The sequence below is a fragment of the Ochotona curzoniae genome, unplaced genomic scaffold (assembly GCF_017591425.1).
Source record: "Ochotona curzoniae isolate NIBS_2020 unplaced genomic scaffold, NIBS_Ocur_1.0 scaffold_3835, whole genome shotgun sequence".
Lineage (NCBI taxonomy): Eukaryota > Metazoa > Chordata > Mammalia > Lagomorpha > Ochotonidae > Ochotona > Ochotona curzoniae.
This window is the reverse complement of record NW_024467114.1, coordinates 2122127-2136937: the sequence shown is the minus strand read 5'-3', so window position 1 is coordinate 2136937 and position 14811 is coordinate 2122127. Positions and strand designations below refer to the sequence as shown.

Genomic DNA, 14811 nt, shown 5'->3' with positions numbered 1-14811 from the left:
CGGGGGGCATTACAGGATGAGAACAAGCTCATGGCCAGGCCGGAGTGGACACAGGCCCAGGCGCGACCTGTTCTCACTAGAGTTAATGAGGCCTCACAAGAACTGCTTCTCTCCTGTCCAAGGGCTGTGCCCCAGTGACCTCATGACCTTCCACAGGCCCCCCACCCTAGGGTCCAAGCCTGGTGGTCAATCCCATTCTGACCCCAGCAGGGTCTTCAGAAGGGCCCCTGGAGCAGAAGGTGCTTCTGCAGCTGCTCCGTTGCTTCTTGGCTGCAGGAAGTAGTTTCTCTGATGGCAACGCTGGCAGTCCTGGCGTCCTTCGTTCAGAGAGCCCACCTCACGTGCTGGGAGGGAGCATCCCAGCTCACCCTCATGCCTGAGTCCAGGCAAGGCCCAGAGCCCGAGCCTTGCACTGAGCCCCACTCTGACCAGTTGCTGACCACTCCTGTGACGTGTTTGTTCCTCCCCTTGTAATCCACACATCCGGTTATGCGAGAAGAAGGGGCAGGATCCTTGGGTGGAAGCAGTGATTTCCAGTTCCTTCCATTGTTCATACTACACAGCTGGGTGTGGCGTATGGATGTGAACCTGAATCTAATTAACCTGGAGAACATGCTGTATCAAGTCGTAACCAGATGGTGCAGGAGCTGGGCTGGACACTACACAGCCTGGGATGCTGGTGAGGATGTGCAGGGTCAGCAGAGGGCAGCCCTTCCACCTGCCACCAAGGCCGCAGCTCTCTGCATTGTGGTTTTCTCCTCCGGGAGGAGGCGGGGCCCGCAGCTGTCCTTTTGTGAAGACTTGCCAGGCTAGCAGGAGAATCCTCGGCTGTGTCTTCCCCTCATTGTATGCTGCACAAGCGTGTCTGGAAGCCTCCTTGTGCTCCAAGTCACTGATGCCAGAGGAGCTGTGAAGTAAGAGACGAGAGAGATGGGATTGAGGGTCACACAGGCATCTCGCTCGTGGATTCTTTGGTTCTCCCCCTTCACTCCACTTGGAGCTTGAACTCAAGGGAAATGTTGACGGGGTCAGTCTTTGGGCTGGTGAAAGCACTTTGACTTTGGGAATCAGGAGATACTTATATGAGTCTGCAGGCAATATTTTGTTTGTTAGAAATAATTTTTAGTTTATAAGCTTTGATACATTAATACTGTTTCTGGTACTTAGAAACGCCCTGTGTGCTAGACGTGATTAGGCACTGGGCCCATAAACACCTGTGAATCCCAGCCTCACATCTTAGCGACAGTACAACTTCTAGAACTCTGAGAGGAAAGCACGACATCTCGAGGCACAGGTAGCACTTTCCCAGCCATAACTGCAATTCTATTGCATTTGCCATTATTTTGACAGTGGTGTCGAGTGCAGGAAAGACAGCAACAAAATGCTTCCTATTAGACCGTTTTCAGTTATTGTTTGAAAATGTGACATTCAGAGAGCATCAGATGAAACGGACCCTTTGCTGCTGCCCATTCTGGAGCCTTTCCTGCAGCTCGGCCACCCAGGACTTACAGGTCGTGGCGCTCGGCCTCTGTGAAAGTGGGGGAGCATGACAGGTGTTTCCTGGCCATAAAGATACGCAGTGATTGGTGAGTTACTCAGAATGCCCCATCGTTCTGAGGTACACTGCCTGGCAGCGAATGCTTCGCTACCACTGTTTTACTTCATTTACTTATCAACTTAAGCATCAGCGATCTTTATGGTAGATGAGAAGGAAATAAAAATGATGTTTTTATGATGATAAAAATTCCAACAAGAACACCATTTTCCTAGTTTTTCTCTTCTGCCAGCCGCACAGCTGGTCGTGTTTGACACTGGTGATCATGTCCACTGTGTCCCTGGGTCCTTCTCTTGTGTGGGGACAGGTGCCACCTCTGCCGCTGTCTGCTGTGTGACTGTCCACCAGGGGCTGCTTTTAGACTTGTTGTTGGCACCTCTCAGAGGAGAATTTGGAGACTGTTGTCACTGTTGTGGTGCCTCTAGTCTTGTTTTGTATATTCTTCGTGGTGTAAGTAAATGTTTTGCTTGAACACGCTTACATGTGTCTTTAGATTTCTGTTCCATTTATGGTCATTGAAACTGCTGATTGGAAAGAAGCCAGAGGAAAGGCTACTTCTTCAGCAGCTGGAGAAGGTGACGCACCATTGGCAGCTGGAGCCAACTCTGGCCTGGGGATGGGGCAGCTGGAGCCAACTCTGGCCCGGGGATGGGGCAGCTGGAGCCGACTCCGGCCTGGGGATGGGGCAGCTGGAGCCAACTCCAGCCCGGGATGGGGCAGCTGGAACCGACTCCTGGCCCAGGACAGGGCAGCTGGAGCTGACTCTGGCCTGGGGATGGGACAGCTGGAGCCGACTCTGGCCCGGGATGGGGCAGCTGGAGCCAACTCCTGGCCCAGGACAGGGCAGCTGGAGCCGACTCTGGCCCGGGGATGGGGCAGTTGGAGCCGACTCCTGGCCTGGGGATGGGGTCTGCATGTTTCATCTTCTCGAGTGGCTCAGATCTTGGGGTCGGCTTTCACTTAACTCATCCAACCACCAGAGCAGTGCCTCTTAGTCCATCTTCTAGATCATCCTGCACCTGCACAACTGAAGTGACAGAGCTGCTTAGGTGGAGGTTTGTGTCAAGGGACAGAAACACGGTCAGATGTGTATGTAACAGTGAGGAACCCTTCACCACCGTCGTCATCAGTAAACGGTTTCTTCACTTTTAATTTGAAATGCAGAACAATGGAGGATGGGGGAGCTGTTCTGTCTGCTGATTGCACCCCAGAATACCCTCAGCAGTCAGTGAGGGGGGCACTGTTCATGGTCAGCTTTTCTCTTGTAGGTTGCGAGAGACCTCGTGAGGCACCTGCACCTCGAAGCCCATGCAGACAGCCGTGTGGCCACCTACAGTGGGGGCACCAAGCGCAAGCTCTCCACAGCCCTGGCCCTGGTCGGCAAACCTGACCTGCTCTTCCTGGTGAGTGGCAGAGGTACCACTAATGACCTGCTTTACGACGAGGTGCCCAGGCCTATATGTTTGCTCACACAGTTTTCAAAAAAGCAGCTTCCAAGCCTACAGTGCTTCTAGGAACCAATAAACTGTTTTCCAGAAGAAGATAGAACATTGTTAGAATATGACAAGAATGAAGCATTTATCTTTTGACAGCTGTTTCTATTTGTCCAGTTGGAAATTTAATGAGGTTTTCGCATTATAGCAACATTTTAAAAGGACATTGGAATGCAGCTGTTATCCCAAATCCCATCTGCTTTTCCTCCAGCGGGTTACTCAGCTGTCCACAGTGAGTGTTGAGCAGGGGGTGACGAGGGGGGGCAGGGAGTGTGTGAGGTGGTCTTAGACACAGAGGCTAGATCCCCCTGGGAACTCCAGCCTGTGCAACCGGGCTGGTCAACACAGTAATTAGAAGTGATGATCCCCAAGCAGAGCCAGTTGTCTGACTTTTGGAAAATGGCTACAACCACACATCACCTATTCTGGGATGTAAACTGGCTTGTGTCGCCTGGTACATCCCAGGCTTCACCCTGAAGCCAGATCAGAGGGGTATCGGCAGGTATGGGGTGCTGGGTCAGAGGGGTATGGGATGCCGGGTCAGAGGGGTATGGGGTGCCGGGTCAGAGGGGTATCGGCAGGTATGGGGTGCCGGGTCAGAGGGGTATTGGCAGGTATGGGGTGCCGGGTCAGAGGGGTATGGGATGCTGGGTCAGAGGGGTATGGGGTGCCGGGTCAGAGGGGTATTGGCAGGTATGGGGTGCCGGGTCAGAGGGGTATGGGGTGCCGGGTCAGAGGGGTATCGGCAGGTATGGGGTGCTGGGTCAGAGGGGTATGGGATGCCGGGTCAGAGGGGTATGGGATGCCGGGTCAGAGGGGTATCGGCAGGTATGGGGTGCCGGGTCAGAGGGGTATTGGCAGGTATGGGGTGCCGGGTCAGAGGGGTATTGGCAGGTATGGGGTGCCGGGTCAGAGGGGTATGGGATGCCGGGTCAGAGGGATATCGGCAGGTATGGGATGCCAGGTCAGAGCAGGTATCGGCAGGAATGGGATGCTGGGTCAGAGGGATATCGGCAGGTACAGGAGACAGAGAGGAGCTTCTCTCCTGCTTCTCACAGGAAAGCCTCACTTCATCGGTGGTTAACATGCAGGTGAAGGCCTGGACTGGAACACAGTCCTGTCACTTGCTAGCCATCTCCTAAAAAATCATCTGGATTTATTCCTTTTGCAAGGCCCGAAGCTGAAGACTGTTATGTAATTTCATGCTCTGGAGTCCAGGGCTGCACGCTGTTTATGTACAGCCCTTCTGTTTGCAAACAGCGCTTTCCTGTCAAGGTGAGACGCAGGCATTTGTCATCGTGCTCAGCCCAGCTCAGGTGGCCAAGGTGGCCCTCCCCTGGAGCAGTGTCCCTGGGCCACCGCAGACGCGGGGCATGCCTTGTCGTGGGCTGTTGCTCTCTGCCTGTGAATGTGCAGGAGTCTGGGTCTGGTTGAGTCAGGCAGTGCTTCTGCCACTCCCACGAGTAACCTTGCTTATCGTGGATCTGGTTTCCTCATCTGAGATGGCTGTGTTCATGGTGTCTGCTGCCAGGAGCCGCTGAAAGCCGTAATGAAACAACCTGCCTCAAGCACTTACTCAGAGCCGGGCGCGTGATGCAGCCACAGCAAGCATCAGTAGTCACCGTTTAGAATGTCGGGAGGAAGGGATTTGATGTCCATAGAGAACTGAGCTGGGTCCCCCAGAGAGGGACTCAGGGAAGTTTAAAATGAAAACCCACCTCTGTTTCTTGCTTGTGTTTGTAACTGGCTCTCGTGCGAGCTTGGTGGGCAGAGAGGACCATGTTTGTTTTCCTGTCTGCTGACTCCCCTGCCTGCCCTGCTCCACTCCAGCTCACCTCTGCTTGTTTTTGTTGAGAGTGGATGACAATTCAAAGCCCTCGAGCTAAGTGTGTTTGGTGTGTCCTAGTTTGGCAAGATTCCTCTCCAAAGCAGTTCAGATGAGACACCTTTGGAGGTTGCTGACGGAGTAAGCTTCACGTTCCAAGGAATTTTAGTTTCTTTGATGTTGCTAAACTTGTGATGCTGCTTTCTGCTGTCGCACGCCCTTCCGGGGGATGCCATCTTTATTGTAAGGAGGTTGAGGTGTGTTTTGGAAGCAGAGAGATTGGCTTATCTAACCAGATCCTACAGGTGAGCTAACGAGGTGAAAATGATCCCAGATTCTCCACCTCTGCAGGTGTAACTGACAAACTGCGTCTATGTTGTGTGGTGCATAGTGTGACTTTGGGTATCCATGTTGTCTTTGATTGCCACAATTGACTTGTTTAGCACCTCACATAGTTGTCATGTTCTCCCTGTAAGTTTGATGGAACAATGAGCCCTCCCCTCTTAGCAGCTTTCCAAGGCACGATGCAGTAGTGCCAGCTTTAGTCCACGTGTGCTGTTGAGCTGCACATACAGAAAGTCTCAGCACTGGTGGTTTATAAAGGGCGAGAGCCTGCCTCTCCCAGCCTAGGGGCTGAGAAAACCAAGAGCGAGGTCTCAAGGTCAGGTGTCTGGTCAGGCTCCCATCTCTGCTTCAAGACGGGCTTCTTGGGCCCTGTAGCCATCCACTAAAGGTGCGCTGTGTCCTCACCTGGCAGAAGCCAGAAGGGCCAAGAGGGACAATTCTTCCACCAGACCCTTTTCCGAGAGCCCCTGATTCTGTATGCAATGCGGACCCCGAGTACACACCACGCTGCTGCACTGCGGGCACATTTCAACATTAACTTTTGGGAGAACAAACATCAAACCATTGTAGAGACCACAGCGTGCTGTATCTCCTTCTCATAAATCTCACAGTGCAAGTTTTAGTTCCATCAATGGTATCCCAGTGCATCTATAGAGGCTTTGTCATTCATCTCTTCCCGTTGCTTTCCGTCTGTGGCTTGGTTAGTTCAGGGAACCTGTGTGTGAGATTTGAGATTCTCTCATCTACCCAATCAAGTCAGTTAGTCACACTCTATTTCATTTTTATTTTCATTCATCGTATTTTTTTGATCCAGAGTTCCTACTTGGTTCATTATGCTTTAGTTTTTGAACCTCTCTTTCTGTTAATGTGTTTTTCTGATTAGGTAGTCTTATTTGTAGCTCACTGAGCTTCCTTTAAATAATTATTCTGAATTCTGTGTCAAGCACTTCTTTGGTTTCAATTATAAGAATGTGACTGTGTTTCTTTGCTGAGGTTATTATTCCAATTTTTCAGTGTTCCTTGTAGTCATTCATTGCTGTTTCCTGTCTTTACTGGGTGTTCTTGTTAGCATAACGTCCTCTTTAGCCAGAGTCCAGAGCTCTCTCACACCTTTGCTGTGAGTGTCAGTGCACGGCCCTCGGACGTTCCCGCTGTGAGTGTCAGTGCAGGGCCCTCGGACGTTCCCGCTGTGAGTGTCAGTGCACCCCTCGGACGTTCCCACTGTGAGTGTCAGGGCACGGCCCTCGGACGTTCTTTCCCGCTGTGAGTGTGTCAGTGCACGGCCCTCGGACGTTCCCGCTGTGAGTGTGTCAGTGCACGGCCCTCGGACGTTCCCGCTGTGAGTGTCAGTGCACGGCCCTCGGACGTGCCCGCTGTGAGTGTGTCAGTGCACGGCCCTCGGACGTGCCCGCTGTGAGTGTGTCAGTGCACCCCTCGGACGTTCCCACTGTGAGTGTCAGGGCACGGCCCTCGGACGTTCTTTCCCGCTGTGAGTGTGTCCGTGCACGGCCCTCGGACGTTCCCGCTGTGTCAAGTGCACGGCCCTCGGACGTTCCCACTGTGAGTGTCAGTGCACGGCCCTCGGACGTGCCCGCTGTGAGTGTCAGTGCACGGCCCTCGGACATGCCCGCTGTGAGTGTCAGTGCACGGCCCTCGGACGTTCCCGCTGTGAGTGTCAGTGCACAGCCCTCGGACGTGCCCGCTGTGAGTGTCAGTGCACGGCCCTCGGACGTGCCCGCTGTGTCAGTGCACGGCCCTCGGACGTTCCCGCTGTGAGTGTCAGTGCACGGCCCTCGGACGTTCCCGCTGTGAGTGTGTCCGTGCACGGCCCTCGGACGTGCCCGCTGTGAGTGTCAGTGCACGGCCCTCGGACGTTCTTTCCTAGGATGTTTCTCGGAAGTTGCTCAGTTGGTCCTGTTGCTGGTGTGAGATGCTTGTCCTTGCCCTCTGCTGGGGACCCCAGGAGAAGCTGGTGCCAAGTCAAGGTGGCAGAGTGCTCAGTGCACACACACTTTGCTGAGCAGAGTGCACAGAAGCCGATGGAGAGGCACCTGTTGAAGCTGGAGCAAGGACATTCTATCACTGGGTCTGGCCTCACATTGGAGAGTGCATATTTGCATGTGTGTTTCCCAATGCCAACATTGTCTGTTTTCTTCCTTCAGGACGAGCCCAGCTCAGGGATGGATCCCTGCTCAAAGCGTCACCTGTGGCAGACAATACAGACAGAGCTGCGGGAAGGCTGTGCGGTAGTGCTGACCTCCCACAGGTGAGCCTTGTCCCCGCTGCCGGCTGCTTCCTGAGTGAGGCTGAGCAGCAATGAGCAGTTAGAGTGCCCTGTGGCCAGGGGCAGCAGGACACAGCAACCCTGCTTGCATAGGGCTAAGGCATGTGAGTTAGTTAATATAAATCCTGAAGAAGCAGTGGAGATCTTTGCTCAAGTAGAATATGCTGCAAGCAAAGTATCGGGCTGTGAAACAGCGAGGCTTTCATGGCATCTCTGAGCGGAACCCCGAGGAACCCACAGGTCTACTTTATGCCCACTTCAGCCATCTTGATCTGCTCTCTGAATACCTTTATCATTGCTGCATTGATCTTTTTCTGCCGAATTTAGTGTCTAGAGTCATTTAGAAACAGTTTCTATTAACTATTTTCTTATGAATATAATTCACATTTTTCTTATTTTTATAAGTGTCCTACACACCTTGATAGTTTTCTTATTGAAATCTGCACATTTCAAGTTCTCGTGGAAGCTCTGGGGTTTGATGCCGCTATCCCCGAGGTGTCTGTTAGTTTTTTAGTGTTTATCCATGTTGTGTTTGTGTGGCCTGAGATCAGTCTGTGAGACTTCCGTCAGTGAGTGGCCACTGATGCCTCTGCCAAGTTTGTTTTTTCAGAATGTTTAGGATTTTCAGAATTGCACAGGTGTGAACCCTGCTCTCATGCAGGATAGATGAAGACCTTTCAAGAAGCAGACACATTCACAGTGAGATCTAACGTGTGCTTGGAAGGTGTGGCACTTGATCCTTAGACCTCAGGCTAAGATTCCATGACAAATGCCTTGCCAGCGATGTGGCTCAGTAAGGCCTTCTTCCCCTCACCTGTGTCCTGGGCTCATCAGGGTGGCCACGTCCTTGGGTCCTGCTCACATTGTCCCTGTGGTGTCCTCATCATGGTGGATGCTGGCTTTCCAGCACTCTGGACCTCAGCTCAGGGAAGCAGAAAGCACAGCACCCAGATCAACACGATAAACAAAGTCTGCTTCACTGGTCGCCTGTGAAGGATGCCGAGTCCTGTAGTCCTGCTGGGAACATCGCTGCACGAAGGGCAGGATGTTTCATGATGGGTCCCCAGCCTTGGAAGCAGCAGGTGTTTCTTGTAGAGAACAGAATGAGAAGGAAGGAAGCCCACCCTTGATTTCGCTTCTCAGTTCGTAAGGATGTCTGTCACAGCACGTATGATTTTGTTAACATGCATCGTTTTACTAGTGCTGTGTCGTTATCCCTTCCTAGTGCATGGTCCACTCTGGGGAGCCTTGTTTCAGTGGCTGCTGGCCGTGAGGACGCATTCTTTCGCATGAGTTTTGGTTGTCCTGAGTTTGCCTGTGACCGGATTTTTACTACGAACAAACAGCTTGTTGCATTTGTCCATGTTTTCAGTGCTCTCCGAGGCTGGCTCCTGGGAGTTGGCTTTCAGAATTTATGTCAGCTTTTCCTCCTGTCACCAACATGTGAAATGGCTTTTTTAGAATTCCTGAGAAAGTGCTTTTAACTCTGAGTATTTTCTGACTTGAAAACTCATTGTTTGCACGTGGAATAAGGATGCAGCTGAGTACCTTTTCCTACAATGTGCAAAGCGCACATGATAACTAATTTTGGAGTTGAACCCTGTTGCTGTTTCTTAGCCACAAACAGGTACTTGCATGGTATTTACATGTTGTTCAGCCTCTTTTCTTTCTACCGAATTGATCTTGTTTTGCTAATACGTGAATTCTTCATCATAAATGCAGCAACTCCTACTCATTATGTGCGTTCAAGTTTCTAAATGCTAGTTTTCTGTGTTTGGAAAATATTTAGATAAGAAGGAGATAGGGAAGCAAGGCACTCCCTAGATGTCTGTGATGGCCAAGACTGGAATATGACAACGGGAACCAGGCACAGGGGCCAGAGGAGACTCCAACTCGGCTACCTTGGAATGGTGTGCAGGCATCAGGTGGCTTCCTGACCACTGTGCCAACCACGAGTCCCTGCTCCAATCTGAATGTTAACATGCAGGAGAGGATGTGAGGAGCCGGGAGAGAGAGGGAGAAGGGAGGAGAGAAGGGTGGCTCTCTTCTAGTGTCTGTATCAAGCTGGGCCAAGCAGCAGGTAGGGAGCTGGGGGTTGGTCAGCTCTCTTGAGAAAGAACCCCAGCATGGGATGGTCACCTGCTGCCTCCCAGGTGCTCTCTGGTTGCAACCTGGAACCACAAGTGAAGGCATGTCAGAACAGGAGCTCTGGCGGGGCTCTGGGGTGGGAACTGCCGGGCTGAAGGCCCTGCCCCACTGGCATGTACAAGTTTGCAGTTCTGCCAGAGCAAGCAGGCATCTCTCTTGTGTTTTCTGTCACTGCTAAGCCAGGAGACAGTGTTCCTACCCTCAGCACCCCAGGCTGGAAGCACCACACAGCCCTCTGCTGAGCCCACACCCCAGGCTGGAAGCACCACACAGCCCTCTGCTGAGCCCACACCCCAGGCTGGAGGTACAGCCCTCTGCTGAGCCCCCACCCCAGGCTGGAGGCACAACCCACTGTTGAGCCCACACCCCAGGCTGGAGGCACAGCCCTCTGCTGAGCCCACACTCCAGGCTGGAGGCACAGCCCACTGCTGAGCCCGCATCCCAGGCTGGAGGCCTGAGCCCCCACCCCAGGCTGGAAGCACAGCCCACTGCTGAGCCCACACCCCAGGCTGGAAGCACAACCCACTGCTGAGCCCGCACTCCAGGCTGGAAGCACAACCCACTGCTGAGCCCACACCCCAGGCTGGAAGCACAACCCTCTGCTGAGCCCGCACTCCAGGCTGGAGGCCTGAGCCCACACCCCAGGCTGGAAGCACAACCCACTGCTGAGCCCGCATCCCAGGCTGGAGGCACAGCCCACTGCTGAGCCCACACCCCAGGCTGGAAGCACAGCCCTCTGCTAAGCCCGCACTCCAGGCTGGAGACACAGCCCTCTGCTGAGCCCCCACCCCAGGCTGGAAGCACAGCCCTCTGCTGAGCCGCTATGATTCTCCAGCATTCTCCCCGCCCCATGTTCGGCACTTCAGCTGCATAATAAATGTTAATTTGGGGGGAGTAAGTCTTCACTCTCCCAGTTACTTTGTATTTTCTCATGGAGTCAGTTAACTATGCTTTTAATAGTATTACACTACATCCATAGAATAATTTACAACTTATATAATTATAGCAATATAATTATATATTACAACTCTTTATTACATTTTATATTATATTAAATTGTAAATTATAACTAAGTATGAAAGTAACAATCTTAGTGTTGCTTTTTACAAATACTATATTAAAACATAACTTGGAGCTATTTCATATATAACCAACGCACTTGTATTTTATGTTAATGTTGTGTTTTATGTTTGCACTAATGTCACAGAACTACTTCACTGATTTTTAAAATTATGGAAATTTAATTTAAAAAATAAGCATGATTTCATGTTTTCTTTCACTAAATCAAGACTTCATGTATTCCAAGGTGACAATAGTAAAACTTAATGTTTCTTCCCAGAAAATGCCTGCTCTTTTATTAGGATTCCTATTTTGTGTTTTTTTATAACTATCCAGTGATTGTCTCCTCTCTAATTTGTAACTGGTCTCTCTGGTATGCAGCAATGCTAACAGGCGTTGGCTAATTGTAATCAACGACTGGGAGAGGATGGTATTGAAGTTGTGAAGTTGCATGGGAAGGACCCTGTGGCTTGCCCAGGGAGCATCTGTCTGGGGTTTGACTTGCAGCCCTGGCTGGGTGGGCACTCACTGGCTCTTCTTTCCCTTCCCCAGCATGGAGGAATGTGAAGCTCTGTGCACCAGGCTGGCTGTGATGGTCGGCGGCAGCTTCAGGTGCCTGGGGTCTCCTCAGCACATCAACAACAGGTAGGGCCAGCGTCTGCTGCTTTACGCGTTTCCCACGGAGCCAGCTGTGACCAGGGCCCGATGGCATGCCAGGGCTGCAGTCAGCTGTGACCAGGGCCCGATGGCATGCCAGGGCTGCAGTCAGCTGTGACCAGGGCCCGATGGTGTGCCAGGGCTACAGTCAGCTGTGACCAGGGCCCGATGGCGTGCCAGGGCTACAGTCAGCTGTGACCAGGGCCCGATGGCGTGCCAGGGCTACAGTCAGCTGTGACCAGGGCCGGAAGGCATGACAGGGCTGCAGTCAGCTGTGACCAGGGCCCGGTGGCGTGCCAGGGTTGCAGTCAGCTGTGACCAGGGTCCGATGGCGTGCCGGGGCTGCAGTCAGCTGTGACCAGGGCTGGATGGCATGCCTGGGTTGCAGTCAGCTGTGACCAGGGCCCAATGGCGTGCCATCCACCCCCAATCTGAACGATTGACTGCTTTTCCTTAACTGCTGTGGAACCTGTTATTTTTAGAGGCACTTACTAATTTACAGAGATCAATATCTCTTCTATTCAGTTGCCAGTGATTTTAAGCTGACAGAGGTGGCTGATGGCATACACATAGAGTACAAACACCTTGTTTTCTTAGGAGTCAGGTGATGCGTTAGGTCAGTGCTGTTGGGCTGCCAGGCCCGCTGCTGTTTGCTACCCCAGGGGCACCTGCTGGGGACTGTTCTCCGGATGGTCTGCCTGTCCTCAGTGTGCACGGTCATGAGGAAGGGAGTAGCTCCCTGCTTGTGCACGTGGGGTTTCACAGCTCCTGCCCCGTGCTCGGGTGCGCAGGTCTGGGTTTAACTGCTGCCTGTCCTGAGGTTCACTAGGTGGGCCCCAGGGGTGGGCACACCGAAGTCCCTGGAACAGCAGTCCTCCAGCTGATGCAGGCTGCTCTGCCCAGGCTCTGCGTGCTCCTGGTCCTGAGACGCAATCCATGGTTTGAAGCTGAGTTGTCAGTGAGCATGAAAAATGACACTTTATTAAGCAGAAATGCCTGATAGGGTCTTCAGGGAAACAGTAGAGCTCACGCTTTTTAGAATGATCTGCGTCTTTTCATTCTCCTGTGACAAATAAACCCAGGTTAAGTATGCATCCAGCTATAGGCAATTCCATAACATGCAAGTAGATGCATTCAAGGGTAGGTGTGGAATAGAGTCTTGGGGCACTGAACCCGGGAGTCGCCATTGTGGTGGCCGTCTCCCTCCTTGTGGAGTGGAGACCCCTGACAGGGAGGGGAGGCTGTGGGGTAGCTCCCCTCCCTCCTCTCCACACTGCCTTCCTGTGACCCTCTCTGTCCCCACGGTCTCCAGCACCTCTGTCCTGGGACACCACAGTGTGCTGGGCATGGCCAACTCCTACTTCACTTTTGTCCCTAACTTGGCACTCTTGTGTTAACACAGCACGCGTCACTGCCTGTGGTCTTAATGACGCCGCCCCGGCTTGTGACTCTGACTGCTGATCCTAGATGTTCAGCAGACACAGACTTTGTAGGGGATCCTGAGTGTTGTGTGCTGACAGTGCTGGACTCCTGCAGAGAGCGGGGAGAGAGGATCAGGCTTCATGGGCTGGCTGTCCCATCTCCCCTGCTATGACGTGGCTGTGACATGATGGGACGTGAATGTGACATGACCCCCCACTGCGAAAGCCCAGAGGACAGAACCCAGCACAAGGCATTTTAGCATTCGCTGTAGTCCAGTATGTGCGTTTGAGTGGGAGCTGAGTCATCCCATGCTGTGCACAGGGACCCTGCAGGAGTGCGGTAGGCAGTGGGATGGGGGAAGCTGGAGGATCAGGCCGGGCAGGGAGGCCAGGAACTGAGAGCCCTCAGAGGGCAAGCATTTCCTCAGAGAGGAATCGGTGCCAATGAGCATGGGGCACTCCGCAGCCTGGAGAGCTGAAGGGTGCCAGCAGGGCCTGCCTGCCTGGGGGAGTGGGCACAGCCCAGCAGTAGGCTTGGATAACCACAGGACCAGAGGCAGCCCTCAGTCACTGATTCCTCCACTCTGGGCTGTGTCAGGCCCAGAGGGGCTGAGAGGCACGGGGAGGGGTCATTGTGTGTCCCTTGTGGGCACCTGCCTCTTCTGAGACCCGGCCAGTGGTGGCAGGGGCAGCCCCGCCAGTGTGAACAGGCCTCAGATGGAGAACATGAGTCGTGAGTGTGACACCCACTTCCCATGAGCCAGTGGAGCTGGTGGAGCCATGGCGTGGGGCCAATGTGTCCTGCCAGCCAGAGGCAGCAATGGGGCTGTGTGCAGAGGAGGGCAGGGGCTCTGGCTCGGGAGACCCCTCATCTGCCCTGGCATCTTTGCACTATGCATCGCACACACTGTGAAGTGATGGAGTTGTACTGAAAAGCATGTTTCAGGGCCTCAGTGTGTACGTTCCTGACACTTTGGAGGCCACGTGCCAGCCATTGTGGCAGGGAGCGCTGAGCAGGCGCCAGCAGCAGGTGACTGTGCAGGACATGGGGTGTGGAAGTCAGGGCCTGCGGGCTGAGCTCATCGTGTCTCTTATCTGAGCCATCAGCCGGCAAACATGGGCACCAACAGAGCTGACAAGGACGGAAATGAGGCTGTTTCTGTCTGGTTGGAATCATTTCTGTAATAAACACTCAGGTTTCTGTCCTGAGGAAGATGGAAAAGTGGACATTCAACGGGCTGCCTGGCGTCCAGCTCTCTCTCCTGGCTGCGCTCTTCTCCAGCTGTGGTTGTTAGGGTGGGCAGCGTGAGCTCAGGGACCAGGCCTTCCATGCTGGACTGTGGTATGGAATAAGCCTTTGTGTAGCCTGTGTGTGCTTGCCTGAGTGAGAGGGAAAGAAGGGAAGGAGACGGGGAGGAAGGGAGAGACGGAGGGAGGAGGCAGAGAGATAATCCAAGTTGAGCCTGAGCCACCTCAGAGCTCGTGTCCTGGGGCCCAGCATGCTGTCCTGTCCTGAGGGCTCTGTGGCCTCTGTGTGTCACAGCAGGAGCCCTCCCTGGGCGCCGTGGTGCTGCCTTGCCAGCTAGGCACTGTAGGCACATTGACAAGCAGTGTACAGGGGGCAGTGGGTGGGGCAGATGATTCTCCCAGGGAGGGCACATGGAGCGTCAGAGCCCAGTGTGTGTGTGTGTGTGTGTGTGTGTGTGTGTGAGACGGGGCCGAGGCTGTCCTGGCGTGTGTGTGTAATGGGGCCGAGGCTGTCCTGAGGCTGGGAGGGTGGAGGGAGGCCGATTCAAAGCTTCAGCAGATTTTTGGGATGTTTGAACAGAAATCCTCATGTCTCACCGGACATGAGAACTTTAGATGGAACTGTGCACAGATGTGTTGTCGCCGCGCCCTGCAGCCATGTCACTGGAGCCTCGGGAAGGAGATTGGAGAATCCTCTGGTAGAGTTCTTGTAACGTGAACAGAAACGTAATGATGCATGAGCTCCGGAGTTACAACTGTCTCGGCACTTGCAAATG

At 53.3% G+C, this 14811-nt stretch overlaps 1 protein-coding gene across 1 annotated transcript in view; it reads left to right on the top strand.

Annotated features, from left to right (window-relative positions):
- The window catches only part of ABCA13 (ATP binding cassette subfamily A member 13), a 210510-nt gene that overhangs the window by 184354 nt on the left and 11345 nt on the right, over positions 1 to 14811 (top strand). The window contains 3 exon segments of the mRNA XM_040964495.1: positions 2824 to 2958; positions 7381 to 7484; positions 11262 to 11354. Of these exon segments, the coding sequence (XP_040820429.1) occupies positions 2824 to 2958; positions 7381 to 7484; positions 11262 to 11354 (332 nt within the window).